At 41.9% G+C, this 21,056-nt stretch overlaps 1 protein-coding gene across 1 annotated transcript in view; it reads left to right on the plus strand.

Annotated features, from left to right (window-relative positions):
* Positions 1-21,056, plus strand: part of LOC149163430 (nardilysin-like) — a 694,409-nt gene that overhangs the window by 657,132 nt on the left and 16,221 nt on the right. Inside the window, exons 14-16 of the mRNA XM_089431708.1 lie at positions 12,933-13,115; positions 13,253-13,456; positions 13,664-13,770. Of these exons, the coding sequence (XP_089287834.1) occupies positions 12,933-13,115; positions 13,253-13,456; positions 13,664-13,770 (494 nt within the window). The remainder of the gene's footprint in view (positions 1-12,932; positions 13,116-13,252; positions 13,457-13,663; positions 13,771-21,056) is intronic.

A 21,056-nucleotide genomic window follows, 5' to 3' on the forward strand; every position in this document is an offset into this window, starting at 1 on the left:
CCATACAAACTGATTTGGTTCCAATATAAAGTTGCCATACGTACCTTTTGTGTGTTTTGCACATTATTGAGATCGAAGAATTGCTCCATCTGTAATATCCATGTGGCGGGATCCTTGCCATCAAACTTCCTCATATCGATTTTTGGAATATGGTGAGTCTTCGATCCAACATTAGAGTCTATGGAATCATGATTAACATTTCTTTTGTTCTCATCATGAGTTTCCTTTAGTACCCTTTCACCATTAGTGACCATTTCTTGTAGCAACTTATTCATATTTATCTTCAATTCTTCCATCTTATCATCCATGCCATCAATTTTAGCATCCATGCCATTCACCTTAGCTTCCATGTCATCCATCTTAGCTTCTACGCCTTTCTTTAAACAATCCATCTTAGCTTCTACACCTTTCTTTAAACCATCCATCTTAGCTTCTACATCTTTCTTTAAACCATCCATCTTAGATTCTGTTGTTTTTTGTGCAAGTGACACTTGTTGCACTTGTTCTTGTAATTTTGATATATCATATAGCATTTCTTCTTCTTCTTCATGAGTCATGCTAGAGATTTCAGATTCCTTACTAGGTGTTTGCATTTTCTTTCCTTGGGGCATCAGTTACCGATAATAATGCTCTACTAGCCCTTTGAATTCCTTCAAAATAAATTTTCAAACCACTCTTAAGCAAAAATTTAAAAGAATATACACACCTTTTTTCACTTTGTAGGAGCTTGATATTGCCTTTGATGTATCTCTATACTTTCAGATCATCCAGTTCTGAAATTGCAACCTGTGGTAGCCCTGTGTCCTCTTTCCAATGCCACCAATCTGATCCAAATTGGATTCTCCAAGGAAGAGTTGAGTGGAATCTCCCACAGTGACTTGATTATAGATTAGTTCAGTAGAGCGAACTTGTATGATGTGCCACGAGTCACTGTTTTTACCTTCGGATCTGAAAAATGCATACAAGAAACTACAGTCCGTCCTCTTTCTGTACCTTCTTACGAAATTCCAATTTGATCCCCAGAGAGAAAGTTATGACGATTTTCCCCAGGTCACCTGTTTGGAATGTAATTCAGGAGTCTGCAAAAAGACCAACTTCCTCAGATCATATCTCTGCAAATATAGCGCGAAAAGCTCTGAAATGTTGACCTGAGGTTTAGCGCGATTTCTTCTCAAATGGGTTTTTTTTGCAACTTCTGAAGCGTCGCAGAAAAAAAGTTATAGCGAAAATGCCACGATGACCTGTTTGGAGCAGCGAAACCCTAGAATCCAAAGCTCTGATACCAAATGTTATGAAACCAGCTCAAGAAAAGATAGAAAAGATAGATCAACGCCTTAGAATTCAGCCTCTTCGAGGGGGCAACCTTCTTTACATTACATAAATGAACAATTCTTGGATAATACAAATGACAAAACCTCCTTTCTATATATAGGAGTCTAAGGAGTCACAATATAATCCAGCCGACCTAACAATAATATTATAAAGCCACAAAAATAACAATAGATGGATTCTATGGGGCACAGTAACAACAATATGGGGGCAATAGGGCCACAACAATATTAATAAGGGGTATAAATACAATAGTAATGGGGTAATCACTAGTATTATAGGGACCCAACAATTTTTTTCTGCAAGATGGTCCTCAGTCGACAGCTAGCATCCCCTTGCAGCCAGCAGCAAGCTCATTGTGCCATTTTCTCTGCCACCTGAGGCATCCATGTGGTACCTCACCCATCTGCCATGATCGCATGTTTGAAGGTGGGCCTCTATAATCTAAATGTATGCCTTGTCATTTGGAAATTAAGTATTATAGTTTTCTTATCATGGACACTTCTGGGCATGGATTAATGGGGGGATTCGGCAGAAAGAATTTGTTAGGTATATGTGCTTGTCCCCTAGACCTCTTTTAGGTATTAACCTTGGATTCTAGTCCCGTGGGATCTCTTTTACTAACCATTTGGCTCTAGGGATGGTATTTCATGGGAAACCTTGATTTTGCTTGAGTGGTCCCACTCCCTTATCCGCTTATATTATCCTCTTTCCATTCATTTTTACCCCATTCATCATTTCTCCCACCTAGGTCCACATTCCTCCATTGGGTCCACATAGGGTTAGCATGCCCCTTCCCCTTGCCCACCCCTTAGGTCATGGCCTGGAATGAAGCCCGGAGGTTGATGCAACTAAAAATAAAGATAATAGCATATATGGCCACATTCAATAGAAAATGTACCACAAAATGCAAAAGATGGTCGAGACAAACACATTTAGCACGTGGGAAAAAGCCAATACATTAGCTCTACCCCATCATCATGGCCATCTCCCTAGTTCCTACGGGTTCTATGAGCCTTCTTCATCATATATGAACCCATGATTTCCCCAACCCCTAATGGGTGATGAAATGCCCCACCTTAGAAGGGGGCAATTCACAGTTATATCTTATACATCATGCTCTAACCCCTTGAGCTCCAAGCAGTTAATGAAAGAAAATCATAAAAAGGCAAAAGGCATTAAAGAAGGGTGGAGAAATTAGGGTCGGGGCACCTCATGCACCAAGATTGCTCCCTCCTACACATTATAAATCCAAGTGTGGTCTTCCCTCTTATTAGCTACCCTTGTACCCTAGCATGTGACCCAGGGCTACCCCTTCTCATTCCCTACTTCATTCACCTATCCGTCACATGCCACCACCTCTTGAAGGATGTACCTTGTCTCTATTACCCCCTTTAGAAGTAGAAACCACCTAATAGGATTATTGGTTAACCCCATTTGGAGTTTAGGAGACATTGGCACATATCGAAGCCCATTATGGAAGGGCAGGCCTATGAAGTCCCACTTGTGGTCCATGATTAGGTAAGCTTATTTACTCAATTTCTCTAAATGACTTGGGGTATTGGAAGGCTAGGGCATGCATTGGATCTTATGCAGGATTGCACATGGTTTCCATCTTGGGTTTGGTCTCCCTATACAGGGTCCTAATCCTCTAGAGGGCTACATTGACACATGTAGGGTGAGAGTTGAGAGCCATGGGCCTCCACAACAATAGATTGCACTCCATGGATCCCCACAGCCATTCAGATATTTCTCGTGGTTCACTTATTGGATGAGGAGGATGCACCTAATCCATCATGCCCAGCTGGCCCCAGATCTACACCATAAACTTGGTAGATGATCCAGGACTTGCACGATGATGTGGCATCATCTACACCATCATCCTAGCCCTTGCAGATGATCTACAGGCATCTTCAATTTGTTTGGAGACCCATGAGGACACTTATGTTGTAATATTCCTAATTAGCTATGGCTAATTGGAATATTCGATTTTGTTCAATTTTTGCCTTCTATAGTTAATTGTAAATAAAAAAAAAAAAAGTGAGGAAGGGGGACATAACTCACTTTAGAATAAAAAGTCACTTCCTAGGTAGCACAACGTTGTGACTTAAATGGGAGCCAAGGGGGCCAAAGGGGAACGCAGAAATGGAACCCACGCAGACACATGGAGAGACTACGCAGGAGAGAGGAACACGTGGCAAGAGGAGAAGCATGCAGGAGGAGGTGAGCCTAGGGATTGTGAGAGGCGGAGGCTATTTAGCTAGTCTACAACACTGTTTAGTGTATTGAGTGTCTTCGTTCGTAGATCTCACCCTTAGCCCCAGGGGACTTCGAGTGCCTGCTCAGGCAAGGTATTTCTATTGGTATTTCAGCAATAGTTTTATGAGAATTTCAGCAGTAGTTTCATCAGCATTTTGGAGGATTGCACAACACTTGGAGAGGGACGCGGTTCTTTTTGGTATTAGTGCTGGATTGGGGTTTTGCAAGTGGAGTTATGCGGGGAGATTGAGCAGGGGTCCAGCTCTTGTCTCATTGGAGGATTTTGGCAGGGTTTTAGGCGGTGTTTTAGGCAGAGTTTAGAGGGGTTTCCTTCAGTGGCAATGTAGGGCATTGAGGAACTGCGCAGAACCCCAAGAGGGTGTTTTTCAGGGGTCGGCCATTCCAGGAAAGCTTTCTAGGTTCTTCTAGGTTTCTTGAGTAGAGATCGAATCCAGAGTTTCAGCTTTTTTCGAGGAGGGGAGCAGCCCCAAATCCTCATTTGTTTTCTAGCAGCAGCAGCAGCACAGCAGCAACATCCAAACAGAGAGGCCAATCTTGTCATTCTGAGAGTATTTCTTCACTTGCCTTGTGTAAGTCGAGGTTCCATCTGTCTAATCACCTCTTGTACTCATTTTATTGCTTAGTATAATAAAATGGCTTAGCATTTCTCACTGCATTTCTTGTGTATCTGCTTACATTTCCGGTTTACATTATTATATGTTGTTCTACTGTTATTTTATCACTGCTGGGTTATTATATCATTTGCACATATTTGGTTGGAGTTTTTGCTGGGGTTTGAGGGATATTCTGGGTTAGGAATATTACAGTGGTATCAGAGCATAGATCTGGCTCAGCCTGTGGAGCTAGCAATCTATGACACCAGGGGGAAAACCCTACATTTGTTACAGAGGTAGGAGGTACAGAGACACTGGACGTAGGTTTGAAAATACCTACGGGGAAGGAGACTGCGTTCCTGTGGTGGACGCAGAATAGGTGGAGTGTGTGGGAGACGCAGAACAGGTGGAGCCTATGGGAGACGCAGAACAGAGAGAGCCAGTAGTGGACGCAGAATAGATGGCCGACGAGGACGGGAAGAGATTTGCGGATATGCTCCTCAAATCAGTACAGGATCTATCGAGGCAGATTGAGGTGATGGAGCAGAGATTCACTGCAGTAGAGGCCAGATAGCGTGAGAGCCCGCGCGTTTTTCAGATTGGTGAGGAATCAGGTGCATCCCATCACTTGCCAGAGTAGCGTGATACTACGCAGCAGGTGGCCTCACATGCCCCTACATGCTCTACCATGCCCATTTTCTTAGGAGCAGGCACGGGGGCCGTAGCCCAGCAAAAGGCAGAGCCCCGACGTATGGGCGAGTATTTTGCAGAGTACCAGGCCTATGGGCAGGAGTTCAGGGAAGCCCTCTCATTCAGAGATTTTGTTCAGCTCCAGCGGGATAGTAGACCCCGTGACCATCACAGAGGGTACCGACATTACCATGATGGCGACACCCACCGTGCAGCGAGTAGATTCCACTTGCCTACGTTTGATGGCTCATCAAATAGTTCGGCAAGGTCTTGGGTGGAGAAGCTAGACATTTATTTCCAGCTTAACCAGATGTCGAAGGTAGAGGCCATCAAGGTGGCAACATTGCATTTGGATGGCGAGGCCTAGGATTGGTGGTTTCATGGGATGGTTACACTAGGGCACTCCACAGTGACGACATATGCGGAGTTTACCAGGAGACTAATGGATCGATTTGATCGGAGGGATCCAGAGTAGCATTTCGTTGAGCTGACGAGGCTCAAACAGACGGGGAGCCCAGAGACCTACATTGCAGATTTCTTGAGGGTCTCCGTGATGGTGCCAGACCTATCCATGGCATGGAGGGTCTATATGTATGTTGAGGGGTTAGCAGAGCCACTTTGGGGTTTAGTTCGATCCACTAGACCATCCACACTCCAGGATGCTATCAGCAAGACCCGGGACTTACAGGATGTCTTACCCAGGACCCAGACACCTTATCCCCAGAGACATACTTTTCAATCTAAGGGGAAGGATGTGAGGATTCCTCCTCCAAAGGGGAATCCAGGACGAGTACAACTTGACTACGATGCCAGGAGGGAGCTGAAGAAGAAGCGGTTGTGCTTCACCTGTCAGGGGCCATGGGCACCTGGACATAGATGTGCTGTTGGCAAAGCACATTTTATTGAGGTCTTCTCCGAGAGCAGTGGAGAAGAGGATGACGAGGAGGATGCGGAGGCAGGAGATAGCCATGCCATACAGGGACCTTTGCCACCTCCACCAGCAGTAGCAGGTGGTGCATCTTTTGCACCCACCAGAGGGTCCCTTGCAGCATTGCGGGGAGTTCCTAAGTATTTGACGCTACGCATACAGTACGTGGCCAGTGCGTATCAGTTTTGGTTGACAGTGGGGCAACCCACAACTTCCTTGATGCACAGATGGTTGAGCGGAGAGGTATTCAAACAGAGAGCTTTGATGGGTTTTCAGTATTGGTCCCAGGAGATCAGACCATGACGTGTGCTCGTTATGTCCCAGAGCTTTCCGTGACAATGGGCACCTACACACTGACTGAAAACTTTTTCGTGGTCGATATTCCAGACACCAACATGATACTGGGTGTTCAGTGGCTTATTACTCTAGGGAAGGTCACGACGGATTGGAAGACCCTAGAGATGGAGTGGGATGATGAGAAGACAAGGAGGCATGAGAAGATACGGGGACAGCCTCAGATTGTGTGAGCTCATCAGATGGAGGCAGTCTTCTGGAAGGGAGACATAGAGTGGGCAGTGGAGCTGCATGCATCAGAGGCAGGGACTACAGGGCAGACGGTACATCCAGAGATCCAGTCCATCCTTGATCGGTATGCCATAGTGTTTGGAGAGATTCCACTAGGATAGCCACCGGATCGGGGGTTTGAGCACACTATTGAGCTTGAGTAGGGCATCCAGGCAGTGATCAATACCCCTTATAGGCACCCCAAGGTCTATCGGGACGAGATTGAGCAGGCTATCTAGGAGTTGCTGGCTCTTGGGCATATCCGACTGAGCACAAGTCCTTTTTCTTCTTCTGTGGTGTTGGTGAAGAAGAAGGACAGTACATTGAGCATGTGCATTGACTACAGGGCCCTGAACAAGAAGACCCTGAAGAACAGGTACCCCATACCCAGGATCGATGAGTTGATGGACGAGTTGAGAGGGGCACGTTTCTTCTCAAAGATTGGTTTGAGATCTGGGTACCATTAGATTCGCGTGAGGGAGTAGGACATTCCCAAGACCGCCTTCAGGTGTCACTATAGGCACTTTGAGTCCTTGGTGATGCCTTTTGGGCTAACCAACGCCTCAGCTACATTTCAGTCCTGTATGAATCACATCTTCCGTAGTCACTTGAGGAAGTTTGTGTTGGTATTCTTCGATGACATTCTCATTTACAGCAAGAATTGGGAGGAGCATCTCTAGCACATTGAGACAGTATTGCGTATCTTACAGGAGCAGCAGTTCTATGCCAAACTCTCCAAGTGTGAGTTTGGTTTGACGGAGATGTTGTATCTGGTACACATCATAGGGATGGACGGAGTGAGGGTCCATGAGGAGAAGATCAGGGCCATCAGAGAATGGCTGGAGTCGAGAAATGTGACGGAACTTCGAGGATTCATTGGCATCTGTACTTACTACCGAAAGTTCGTCAAAGGTTTCTCACAGCTTGCTGCACCCTTCACAAATTTGACGAGGAAGGGGGCTTTTAGTTGGTCAGATACAGTGTAGCGAGCCTTTGATAGGCTCAAGGAGGTTATGAGCTGCTGCCCAGTGCTTGCGTTGCCAAATTTTACACAGCCTTTTGTTTTGGAGTGTGATGCGTCGGGAGAGGGGATCGATGCAGTGTTGATGCAGGGAGGTCACCCTATAGCCTTTGAGAGCCAGAAGCTCCTTCTGCACGAGAGGTTGTATTCTATATATGATAAGGAGATGCTTGCCATCATGCATGCATTGGCTAAGTACCGGCAGTGTCTGGTGGGTAACAAGTTCAGGGTGAGGACTGATCACAACAGCCTCAAGTTCTTTTTGGAGCAGAAGTAGCTATAGGAGAGGCAGCAGAAGTGGATCAGCAAGATCCAAGCATATGACTTTGACATTGAGTATGTCAAGGGCAAGAACAACGTGGTAGCAGATGCCCTTTCACGTAGACCAGCCACGTTGTCTGTTATGAGCTTGGATACAGACTGGAGGGCTCGACTCTTAGTAGAGTACTCCAAGGACAGGTTTGCCTGTGAGGTTCTGAATGGGCAGGTGGTAAATGACAGGTACAGGGTGGTCGATGAGATCATCTATTACAAGGACCGGATCTTCTTGACTGAGGGGTCTCAGCTCAAGAAGAAGATACTCCAGACATCACATGATTCGCCATTGGCAAGACATCAAGGGTTTACCAAAACCTACAGGGCCATTAGGGAGAGGTTCTCATGGAAGGGCCTCAAGGAGGATGTATTCCAGCACATCTGGGAGTGCGATGTTTGCCAGAGGAACAAGGGAGAGATGAGCCATCCCGCAGGATTATTGCAGCCTCTTCCCATTCTGGAGGGGAAATGGGAGAGTATTTTGATGGACTTCATCACAGGGTTGCCCATGGTACAGGGCAAGGATTGTATCTTTGTCGTCGTTGATCGGTTGATGAAGTACGCACATTTCTTTGCCATATCCACACATTATACAGCAGCACAGGTGGCCGAGTTGTTCTTCAGAGAGATCTTTAGGCTACATGGTCTTCCCAAGACCATCGCCAGTGATAGGGACAACCGTTTCATGGGCGGGTTTTGGCAGGAGATTTTCCAGTTGGTGGGGACGAAGTTGACTCCGAGTACCAGTTATCACCCACAGACGGATGGGCAAACAAAGATAGTTAACAAGTGGCTAGAGGGCTACTTGCGTAACTATGTCAGTGGGTAGCAGCGCGCATGGTTGAGGTGGCTACATCTAGGGGAGTACTGCTACAATACTGCACATCACATGTTCATAGGTATGTCACCATTCTATGCCTTGTATGGGTATCGTCCTTTATCTTTTGCTGACGTGATGTTTGGTGATAGCAAGGCTCCCAGAGCCAAGATTTGGATCCAAGAGGGTTATGATATTCTCCGAGCTCTCAAGGATAACATGGCTATAGCATAGAATCAGCAGAAGCTGTATGCCGACAGGGGTCGGGTGGAGAGACAGTTCGAGGTAGGGGACATGGTCTACCTACGATTACAGCCATACCGACAGTCGTCACTAAAGCAGAAGGGGGCTGAGAAGTTCAAGCCCCGTTTTTATGGGTCGTACAGGGTGATACACAGGGTTGGACAGGTTGCATATGAGCTGGAGCTGCCCCAAGGCAGCAAGATTCATAACATTTTTCATGTATCATGTCTGAAAAAGGCATTGGGGCAACAGGTGACTGTGAGAGATGAGCTGCCACCCATAGATGATGAGGGGCATTTGGTATTGCAGCTGGAGGCTATAATTGATACTAGGGAGAGGCGGTTGCAGAGCAGGACGGTCCGGAAATTCTTGGTGAGGTGGAAGAATTTTCCAGATGAGGATGCCACTTGGGAGAGTGAGAGGATCTTGTAGCATCCATCACTTCAGTTGCTTGAGGACAAGCAACATTTTGCCAGGGGAGACTGTAATATTCCTAATTAGCTATGGCTAATTGGAATATTCGATTTTGTTCAATTTTTTCCTTCTATAGTTATTTGTAAATAAAAAAAAAGTGAAGGGGGACATAACTCATTTTAGAATAAAAAGTCACTTCCTAGGTAGCACAACGTTGTGACTTAAAGGGAAGCCAAGGGGGCCAAAGGGGGACGCAGAAATGGAGCCCATGCAGACACATGGAGAGACTGCGCAGGAGGGAGGAACACGTGGCAAGAGGAGCACGCAGGAGGAGGTGAGCCTAGGGATTGTGAGAGGCAGAGACTATAAAATAGAGAGGAGCCCCCTCATTTTGGATCATTCAATTATGTGCATTTTGAGCTAGTTGTTTCGACTTCTAAGCACGCTGGCTATTTAGCTGGTCTGCAGCACTGTTTAGTGCATTGAGTGTCTCCATTCGGAGATCTCACCCTTAGCCCCGGGGGACTTCGAGTGCCTGCTCGGGCAAGGTATTTCTATCGGTATTTCAGCAGTAGTTTTATGAGCATTTCAGCAGCAGTTTCATCAGCATTTTAGAGGACTGCGCAACACTTGGAGAGGGACACAGTGCTTTTTGGTAGTAGTGTTGGATTGGGGTTTTGCAGGTGGAGTTATGCAAGGAGATTGAGCAGGGGTCCAGCTCTTTTCACATTGGAGGATTTTGGCAAGGTTTCAGGTGGTGTTTCAGGCAGAGTTTAGAGGGGTTTCCTTCAGTGGCAACGCAGGGCATTGAGGAACTGCACAGAACCCCAAGAGGGTGTTTTCAGGGGTCGGCCATTCCAAGAAAGCTTTCTGGGTTTTTCTGGGTTTCTTGAGTAGATATCGAATCCAGAGTTTTAGTTTTTTCTGAGGAGGGGAGCAGCCCCAAATCCTCTTTTTTTTCTAGCAGCAGCAGCAGCACGACAACAACATCCACACAAAGAGGCCATTCTTGTCATTCTGAGAGTATTTCTTCACTTGCCTTGTGCAAGTCAAGGTGCCATCTGTCTAATCACCTCTTGTACTCATTTTATTCCTCAGTATAATAAAATGGCTTAGCATTTCTCGCTGCATTTCTTGTGTATCTGCTTACATTTCTAGTTTACATTATTATATGTTGTTCCACTGTTATTTTATCACTTCTGGGTTATTATATCATTTGCACATATTTGGTTGGAGTTTTTGCTGGGGTTTGAGGGATATTCTGGGTTAGGAATATTACATATGTGCCCCCACATGTCATTTGGAGCACCACAAGTTATTACAAGGGGCCAACCCATTTTGTCCACTGCTTTTGAGGGTCCTATTCTTCATTGTGGCACCCATAGACTCCATTAGGCCTCTTAGAGGGCCCTACGACATGCATAGATCATTATTTGACCACTTGAGAGGCTTACTTTTTCATTTATGAGTTAGTTTGGTGGGCTTGTCACCAAAAGTTAGTTAATTTGCACATTATTTTATTTTAGGGGCTAATGTAGGCCCAATTGGCTAATTCGAACTCCTAATGAGCGTATATAGGAGTTAAATGAATTCACTTTGTATCATCACTTTGGATTGGATCTCTCTCTTCTTTAGAGAATTTTCCAATTCTTCTGGAGGATGAATTGGAGCTTTTATGGATGAATTTTGATGTATGGTTGTTGGTCTATCTTCTCTTGCTTCTCTATTGTCATTTGTAAATGGTTGGATATACTCTACTGCATGTAAGTACGAAATTTTGATTTTATTCTTGTTACTTTTGTCATATATGCTGGATTGGGATTTTCGTTGTTTTAGGGCTAATTGTTGCATGAAGTTATTGCTTAATATTGTGAAATTTTCTCTATTATAATGTTCTCTACATGTATGGGCCTTTTAGTGTGAATGGAATCTCCTAGGGATAAAATTTGACCTTGATAAGCCATTCATCTTGTGCATTTGAAGTATAAAAGCTGCAAGATTGCTTTCACTTGACCTAGAGGGTTTGTGAAGTAATTTTGAGGCCTCTTGGACTGGGAACCAAGAAATCTTACACATAATCAACATAGAACCCATTATCCCAAGGATTAAGGCACTGATCTACCAAGGGTGGTCACCAAAACTCTTATTCTTTCACCTTCTCCCAAGTCTAGCTACTTTGGGGTGCTTAGGGAATCAATTTCCCGACAAGCTAGCCACTAAAAGAACTCCATCTCCTTGGGTCTCCTGCTAACCTTTCCTCTAGCGGTCCTCCAAATTTGAAGACATTCCGACAGTGGAGTTAGGAGAAAGGCCAAGCCTTAGCTCCAGGACCAATTTCCTCTAGCCGCCCTCCAAATTTGAAGACATTCTGGTGGTGGAGTTGGGAGAAAAGCCAAGCCCTAGCTCCGAGACCAAAATTTTCCCTGCCATCCCCAAGGCTAGCACTCCCCAGGGTCAAAACAACATCTTGGAGTAATTATATTTTCTTTGATCCTCTCTCCACCTTGCCTAGGGTAAAGATACCATTGGTTGCTACATTCCTTCCTCATACCCTAGACTTGGTCCACTTGGCCCTATGTGGTCCCATTCCTTTGAAAGACCATTCTTCAAGAACCATCCGGGATACCAATCTAACAAGGATTTTAGAGATTAGGGAACTCCTTCACAAGTCTTATCCCATAATCCTAACCCTCAAATCCTCTCTTCCTTTCCCTAGAACACATAGTACTTTTCTTAGAAAGAAAACAAGTTCAATCCTTCCACCTCTTCTGGGAAAGGGTTTATTAGGGTCACTCATATCCATTCATTATTTCATCCTTCATCAGTGACTCCATACATACGGGTCTCCTCCCATCGGTGAAAGTCCGTAAATAGAAGGGAGCCTCAACTGAGGTGACAGTGGGCTAAGCCTCCATTTGTGGTCCTTGGCCTAGCATTTGCCCTTTAGGGATTCCCCTTAGGTCCCCTGCTAGTTTGAGTGGTAACAATGCCTACTCTCCAACACATCTGAAAGATGTAAATCAAAACTATAGCGTAAATTTTGAGTAGGTGTGCCCAGTTGGAGTTTGAGTGATGGCTGCTCACTTTATATGTATAACATTTTAGCTTTAATAAAAATGTAGGTTGTTCATTGATAGGTTACTGATGAGAGCGATGACCAGTCAATTTATATGCATGACATTTTAGCTTTAATTAAAGTGTAGGCTCTTTACTGATAAGTTATGAAATGATGAATGCTATTATCAATATTTCTTTGTTTCTAAGGTTTTCTCTTGCATATTTACAGTTTTTTAATGTTTTTTTTGTATTTCCCAAACTCCAACTATACCATTCCAAATATTTTCTGGAAATAGTTATAGACGTATTAGATATTTACCTGTTTTAGATTGCTGTATTATTATCCTGGTAACTCTTTTTTGTTATTGATGTTGATGTCAGACTGCCTTTTCTCTTCAAGAGGTTTAAATTTTCATGTAAATTGTGAATATCATTGTTTAGATCAACATGTAAATAAGGTCCCTTGGATGATCACTAACTAGTAATAAATGTATAGAATTACGAAGTGGAGACCCCTTCATATTTTTCTGTGAAAGCAGTATAATGAGACTGAATTTCTAGTTGCACTTTCATACAATCACAGTGGATCTGCATCAACTCCCTTGCAACTGATTAAGTTTAGCACAAAAATGAAAATCTTATTTCAGATGGTTGTTGGCACTCATTATTCTTAATTTTCAGGTGATTAAAGAAAACATGAAAAGAAACTATCTGAATACCAACATGGAACCTTTAATGCATTCGGCATATTTAAGATTACAGATTTTGCAAAAGGACTTTTGGCACGTGGACGACAAACTTTCTTGTCTGCTTTCACTGACTCTAGCAGACTTGATAACTTTCATCCCAGAACTTTTTAGCCAGGTAGTTTATTGGTGTGATTGTTCTGGAATTTCTCTTGGTTTTCTTTATCAAACTTGTTTAAGCAACTCTGACAGTCATATTTTGTTTGTTTTCTGTTGAGTATGAAAACTCATATGCAGCATCCTTTCCCTTGGCAGATTTATATTGAAGGTCTCTGCCACGGTAACTTATTAAAGGATGAAGCTATTTCTCTTGCAAATATGTTCAAAGATTTATTTTCAGCAACAGTTTTGCCATCTGAATTGCGACATACAGAGAAAATCCTGAAGCTTCCATCTGGCATTGGCCTACTCCTGAATGCAAATGTGAAGAATAAATCAGAGGAAAACTCTGCTGTTGAGGTACATAGAGATGAACATTCCTTGATGGCCAGGAATTACTTAATAGTTTTCCATCCTAGAAAGCATTTTCCTGAGGTGTTTCATATGTTTCTTATCATATTTCTCATACCTTAATAAGATAGTTTATACATTTCCATTTTGAGAATAATATTTTAATATAGTCCTTAAATTTTTATTATTTTATCGAAAGGAAACTTTTTTCTGCAGATTTATTTTCAAGTGGATCAAGATGCTGGTCAAAGTTCAACTAGAGCAAATGCCATAGCGGATCTCTTTCGGGAAATTGTTTGTGAGCCATATTTTGATCAGCTCAGGTGTTTTACCTTTATTCTTTATATGTTATATGCAATGAATCTTTAAACCATGTTATGACTTTAAATAATTGCAAATAAAATTTGAACAAATCAATTTTTAGCTTCTATATAGCCTAGGACCTTATATCAATTAGCTTTAGTTCTAAATTCCCATCTCTCAATGGCTCCATGAAGCAGGTCATGTAGACGCATTTTATCTTCTCCTTTTATTAACATAGACCTTGACAAAGTTTTTTTGGCGAGTTAGCCTCTGTTTTCCACTGATCTCTAATGTATCATAGCCTCTACCTTATTTTGTTAGCAGCTGATTAAAATTTCTGATCTCAGAGTTCAATTAGATTCATTCTGTGTTATAGACGGGGAAGCTTTTATCTGCACAACTGGACATGGTAATTTCTTCTGCCTGCAGCTTAACGTCACTGTAAATTTTCGACTGATGTTAATGATAATGTGGTAGCAAAGTCAGAAACTATAACTTTTATGATGTATCATTACCTCAGATTAGAGTGGTTACCCATTGTTGCCTCCAAACCTAGCAGGCCTTGTGATAAGACTCATAAGGTAAAGGCTAGACCCTGTTGCAACAATGAGGGAGATTGCCACCATCATCTCAACAAAGTTCCTCCTGTTCAGTGTTGGAGGAACCATCCGCCAAGTCCCCACACACCAGACCTTGGAACTGCACACCATGCGGAACCATGGTTTAAACGTCCTCAAAACGATGCTTTGGGCTCAATTTACCGTCCTCCCACGTGCTGATTTGTGATACTGTCATGCTTCTTGGACACTCCCTAGGTTCTCCCTAGAGGCTTCCTAATGATAATGTTAAATTCTTAAAGTAAAAGGATGAAAATAAAAAATAAAGGAGATTGAAAACTTAAATTTATAACATTACCATTAATTGATTCATGATGTTTTAGAGTGGTTTTGACCTCATTGGATTTCCAATGGAGAAAGTAGAATTTTATATCCCAGTCAAAATCCGGTAGACTTAATAGCTTTTAGGATTTCAGGATCAATGGAATTACGATATTTCATTAGATCTTGTCACATATGAGGGTTTGTAATTGGCATTTAATCAAGAACACCAAGCCATACATGTACCCCAATGTTGGTGGCGTTGATTGTTGAACTCCTTTATGATGGTCTTAGCAAAAACGTACCCTTCACTCAAACCAAAATCATTGATCAAGCATGTTAAGCTTTTTCTACCATATTTTAAGGCTTGGATTAGGCAGTTTGAACAAAATACAGCGGTGTTTATTGATGTCCCTAGAGAATCAAGGTAGAGACAAAGGGTAGACAAGAGGATAGGAATGAAGGGTGATGCTAGTGATGAGAATACCAATATAAGTGATGGTGGAAAATTGTTTGTCAAGGAGAGGTGGAACATGCATGGAAACACTATCCCACAGCTGCTACATTTGGCAACATAGGTGCTTTCACAATTGGTGAACACTTCTTTTGTATAGAGGTTTTTAGCAACTAGCTCAGTTTATTGTTTAGGGTCTTTTGGTCTTCATATTTTGGTGTGTAGATGGCCCATTCCGTAAACATAACTATTTGGTAATGTTATTGTTGACAATTGTTAAATAACCTATTTCATTTTATATGTTTGATGAGCCTCAGTATTGCAACAAGAATGTTGCAACTCTCAAGGATACTAACTTAAATTATCAACCTGGGGTTCATATAAACTTAAGAGGTTTCAGCACTATATGTGCAACATGCAATGTGTTCTTTCGTTGACTGATGCAATGAAGTAAATATCATGAAATCAAACATTAGCCTAATTGCATAATGTAAAAGTTACATTGAAAAGGAAACCTAGTCTATGGAATGGAAATAATAGTGCTTGAAATAGAAACCCTAGCTTAAGAATAAAGAAAGTAAATTAATCTAACATGCATGAAGAAAAGAGAACGTAATCAATCACTTCATTCTAGAGCGGTTATATCCATTGACAAAGTTCATTAGATACTTCGTGTCGCAATGAAGGAAAGATTATTGTGCTATCCAATTCATAAATCTGGCAATTAACCCAAATTGTTGAGATGTGTTTTAGGGGTAAAAAGGCAAGTCCTAAGTGGTCTTTGGTCTTCCTCATGTTGATTTGTGATAGCATTAGATGTGCTCTAGCCATAAAAATTGGTGGAGAGGTTAAATCACATGAGATCTCCAAGACCCAGAAATTGTTTGGGAAAATTCCACCCGGTTAGAGAGATATTAAAATAATTAATATTTTTAATGGGGTTCCTAAGTCTAAACTTAGGAAAATTAAAATATTAATGGGTATTAATATAAAACTAGGTGAGAATGTTCTAAATGACATGAATCAAGCCAAATCTAATCTTATTTGTTTATTAGAGACTTAATCTCGACCATTGAAGACTCAACAGGAAAAGTATAAGAGGAGGATTGAGGGTTAGTTGGAGATACACCAAGATTGATCAGTCAATTCGATTTTTTGGAGCGGTGTTTGCTGAGAAAATTCGAACAAGTGATCTGTTGCAGCTAGGGGAAGTGAGTATATAGCAGAGAGGCATAGATAGTGTCTGAGGTCAGCATAGTGACTAAAGAGGCTGACGCAGAGGCAGCCAGAGCTATGCAGAGGCAGTAGGAGCCACATAAAGGCAGCTAGAGACTGCGCAGAGGCTAACAGGCCTACATGGGTGATGTAAAAGGACAGAGAGCTGACGCAGATAGGCAGAAGGTTGACGCAAAGGATTCCAGAGCTATGTTGAGGCTAGCAAGGCTGATGCAGTGCTTAGGAGAAGCACCGGAAGGATTTTCGTGGGGCAGACTAGCTGAATATCTGTCTCCGAGAAGAGGTATTATTGCCGTGTAACAATCTCTGTTGGGTGAGCCAGTTCGGCACCCTAGTTGTACTCAAGAAATTTGCATAATAATAAAACCCTCAAAGCTGCGGCATCGGTTTTCCCACATTGGGTTTTTCCGAGGACGATTGTCCAAAAATAATGATGTCCCTTGTGTGTTTGTCTAGTATTTTAGTTGCTGATATGTATATGAGTTAAGGCTGCATTTGTGTTTATTTTCAACATTTATATGTATAAATAACTTGTTAAGGAATAAACAAGTAGGTGAAATAAAAAAGATAATGCAGTAGGGATTTCTAACGTGTCAAACTTAGAAATTTCAACATGGTATCAGAGCATTTCAAATCATAGGAGGACTGAAGGCATCATAATATCAGAAATTTGCAGCAGTAGCAGCTGTCCCGAGAGACAGAGTTGTTCCTAAGTAGAAGGCAGCAGAGAACGAGTGACACGGAGGGCCTGCGTCATCATTGCGATCCAGAGAGAGGGCCAGTGCAAAGGCAGAAGAGGCTCATGAAGAGCCATGTCATCCTACTCAGCTAAGTAGGCTTCACGCAGTTGGCCAGAGGAATGATTCAGCCTTTGTCGGGATTGCACAGAGCTGGAAGGCTCAATTTATTCAATTTTTGAGGCCTAGGGAGCTATGGGCAGATTGTGGATTGGGAAGCTGGTGGGGTGATGTTTATGTTGAAGCAGAACAGTACCTAACGGGACAGAACCAAGGTAGAGGGAGTTTCTGCCTTGATATTGATTTGGGGTAGCGTCGGATGTGCTCTAGCTATGAAATTTGGTGGAGAGGTTGGGGCACATGATATCTCCAATACCCAGAAAGGGTTTGGGCAGATTCTAAACAGTTCAGGAGATATTAAAATAATTAATATTTTTAATGGAGCCCCTAAGTCTAAACTTAGGGAAAATAAAATATTAATGTGTATTAATATGAAACTGTGTTAGAATGGTCCAAAAGACATGGATCAAGCCAGATCTAATCTTAGCCATTGATTAGGGACTTAATCTCGGTCGTTGATTTGTCAACGAGAAAAGTATAAGAGGAGGCTTGAGAGTCACTTGGAGAATACACCAGAGTGATAAATCATTCTATTCTCTAGAGCGGGGTTTGCTGAGATAGAATTAGCGATCGGGAGATGCAGCTGAGGGGCATTTGAGTACAGAGAGATAGAGAGGCAGAGATAGTGCCAAGAGAGCAGTGCAGTAGCCAAGGAGGGTGATGCAAGGCCAACGTGAGGCAGAGAGGGGCTGATGTAGTCTATAGAAAGGCTTACGCTGGGGTTTCTTGGGCAGATTTGTGCTGAGTAGCTGCCAGAAGGATTATCCGAGGTTTCAGCCAGAAGATTTGTCAAAAACTGAGAGGTATTACTACCAAGGAAATTCTCTATTGGGTAGAACACTTTCGGCACCCAGATTGTACTATGATATTGCTTAATAAGAAAACCCTCAGATAGCTGCACCGGTTTTCCCACATTGGGTTTTTCCGGGGACATTAGTCCAAAAATAATGCCGTCATATGGTGTGTTTGTTTTTGTTTCTTTTAGTTGTTGATCTGTAATATGTTGAGCATGCACTAGTGCTTATTTTCAATATTTACATTGTAAATAACTTGTTAAGAAAAATAACAAGTAGGTAGGAATAAGTCAGATAAAGTGCATGGAGGGTTTCTAACTAAGTAAACTTAGAAACTTCAACATGGTATCAGAGCGTGATTGCATATCATAGGAGAACTAAAGGACATCAGCTGAGCGGAGCAATAGCAGTAGAAAATAGTTGTCCCGAGGTGACAAAATTTGTTTCTAGCAAAGCAGCAACAAGGAAGGATGATGTAGTGCCTGCGTCATCAAGGGCGAGCCGGGAAGAGGCAACGCAAAGACGAAGGAAGGTAGGAGAAACCTCACGCAGAGCCACGCAGTAGCTGGGAGGGCTAATGCAATTGGCTGAGGAGGTCGGGTTGCGGTGCCGAGATTGTGCAGAGCCTAGGAGCTCTCACCTTCAGGTTGCTGGGGTTTAGAAGGTTGCGGGAATATTGCAGACATTTCGTTTCGTTTCTTGTTTGGGTCAGTGTTGCGGGGGAGCGCCCCCCCCCCTCGCTCCCGCTCCCGATCCGCGCTCCCGAAATCGCTCCCGATTTCGGGAGCGCGCTCCCTAAAAAAAAATTCGCTCTCTGCGTTTTCGGGAGCGTTTTGCCTTTTTTGCATTTTTTTTTTTGTAGTAATGTTCGAAATGCAATTTTTTTTGAAAGAAACAAATAGTTTTTGAGTGGGGCAACTTAATGATCAAGTCTAGGCCCTAGTATTGATATGCTATTCATGGTAATGTTAAATTCTTAAAGTAAAAGTGACATTTTCTTTAATTTTCATTTTCATCCTTTTACTTAAATTTTTAACATTACCATGAAATGACTCAGGATGTTTGAGAGTGGTTTCGTCCTCATTGGATTTCATATGGAGAAAGTAGAATTTTAGATTTCATTCAAAATCCAGCAGACTTATCAATTTTTCAGGATTGGGGGATTGCAATGTTTCCATTGAATTTTGTCATGTATTAGGGTATGGAACTCATATTTAATCAAGAGTACCAATCCCTCTATGTACCTTGATGTTAGTGACATTGGTTGTCGAACTCCTCTATCATGACCCTTCTAAAAATGTACGCATCACTCAAACAAAATCTTGACTTGACATGCTATGCTTTTTCTATCTTATGTTAATGCTTAGAGGGTGATATTAATGACAAAGATCCCTATACAGATACAAAGGTAATGACAAAGATACCTCTGGATATTAATGCTTGGAGGGTGATATTAATGACAAAGATCCTGATTTTGCAACAAGACTAAAAAATTAGACATTTCTCGTGGTGGCAAGAGGCCCAAGCATAAGAAATAGATAATAGATTTACTTCTCTTCTCTAGTTTCTAGTAGCTTTTATAACTATTGACTCTTTCATATTTATTATGATATTTTTTTAAACAATATATGACAATTTAAGTTTGAAGTTGGCAATTATAACTCATTAGTAATGAATTATGAATATGATGCTTCATGAAAGTTGAAAGTTGTTTCATTTCGTTTCATTTTATAACATTTCATTTCATGTTAGATATTATTTGTTGTAATGGTTACACTTAGCTTACAAGTACAACTTTGGTGATCAATGATGATAAATGTTATATATTGAATTTTGAAAGCTTGAAACTTTAAGATTGATGAATCATGAGACTCAATATGTTGTATGTTACTATGTTACTAACTTGCGGACGTGGTTGATGAAGATTATAACTTCTAGATGATTGTTGTTATATGGTTCAATCTATGATTTTTTATGTTTTTTATATCTAATTCATCATTCTACATGTTTTTGTTGACATATATGTATCAAAAATTAAAAAATATAAAAAATATATATATTTTTAAAAAATCGCTCCGGGATTCGCTCCCAAACCGGGAGCTTCTGAAAATGGTCGCTCCCGCTCCCGCTCCCCGCTTCCGCTCCCGCTCCCAAGTAACATTGGTTTGGGTGGCGACTCCACTTCTTCCATTTATTATTTCTCAGACAAGAAGCTCTCCCTTATATCTGTTGTTTGTTACCTTTTGGATCTTAGAGTTAGATTCATGTTCAACTGGCGACTCCACTTCTTTCATTTCTTACAAGAATTTTTACTAGAAGCTCACTTCTTGTGGATCTCTTGATTTTCTTGAGGAGGGATCTCTCTCTAGCATCCATTTGGTCCCTCATTATTCCTTCAAGCAAGTGATTATGAATGATTTGTTTACCCCGTGTCATTTTACTGATTTTCTCCATGATATTTCGGAAGTGGCCATTCATAAATTGTCTTTGTTCTTGGGTGGTGATTCACTCACTGTTAGAAAGCATCTATGCAGGTTTCCTCATACAATACTCAGATATTGTTGATCTCCCCAATATGATCATGAAGATGTCAAGATGCGTCTATTTGCCTTTTCTTTAGAGGGTGATGCTTTGAATTGGTTTAATAATTGTCCTGAAGATTCTTTTGCTTCTTTACAAGACATCGTCAATGCTTTTAAAGATAGATATGGTTATCAAGATAGCTCGCCTTGTGCCCCTAAAATTATGGAAGAAAATGAAAGTGATCTTGTGAAAGATCTGCCTATCAATGAAAGATTTCAAGATAATTCTCCATATCAGAATGTGCCATCCACTTGTACCATTGCAGATCAAATCCATGACAGTGGGAAAACAGGGACAAGTTGTCAAATCAGTGTCGACAATGAAAGGGAAAATGATAAGCAAATTATAGAAGAACTAATGCAGCTGGTAAAAAATATGGAGCTTAATCAAGAAAAAATTGTAACTGATTACATCAAGGATATGAGAACTTTATACACCCACCTAGAAAAACGTGATAAGGAGATGGAAATCATGAAAATTAAGCACTCTGATCACGTAACCGAC

Source organism: Pinus tabuliformis, chromosome 5_1, assembly GCF_031772625.1.
Source record: "Pinus tabuliformis cultivar Carrire ecotype Pingquan chromosome 5_1, CPIR1, whole genome shotgun sequence".
Taxonomy (NCBI): Eukaryota; Viridiplantae; Streptophyta; class Pinopsida; order Pinales; family Pinaceae; genus Pinus; species Pinus tabuliformis.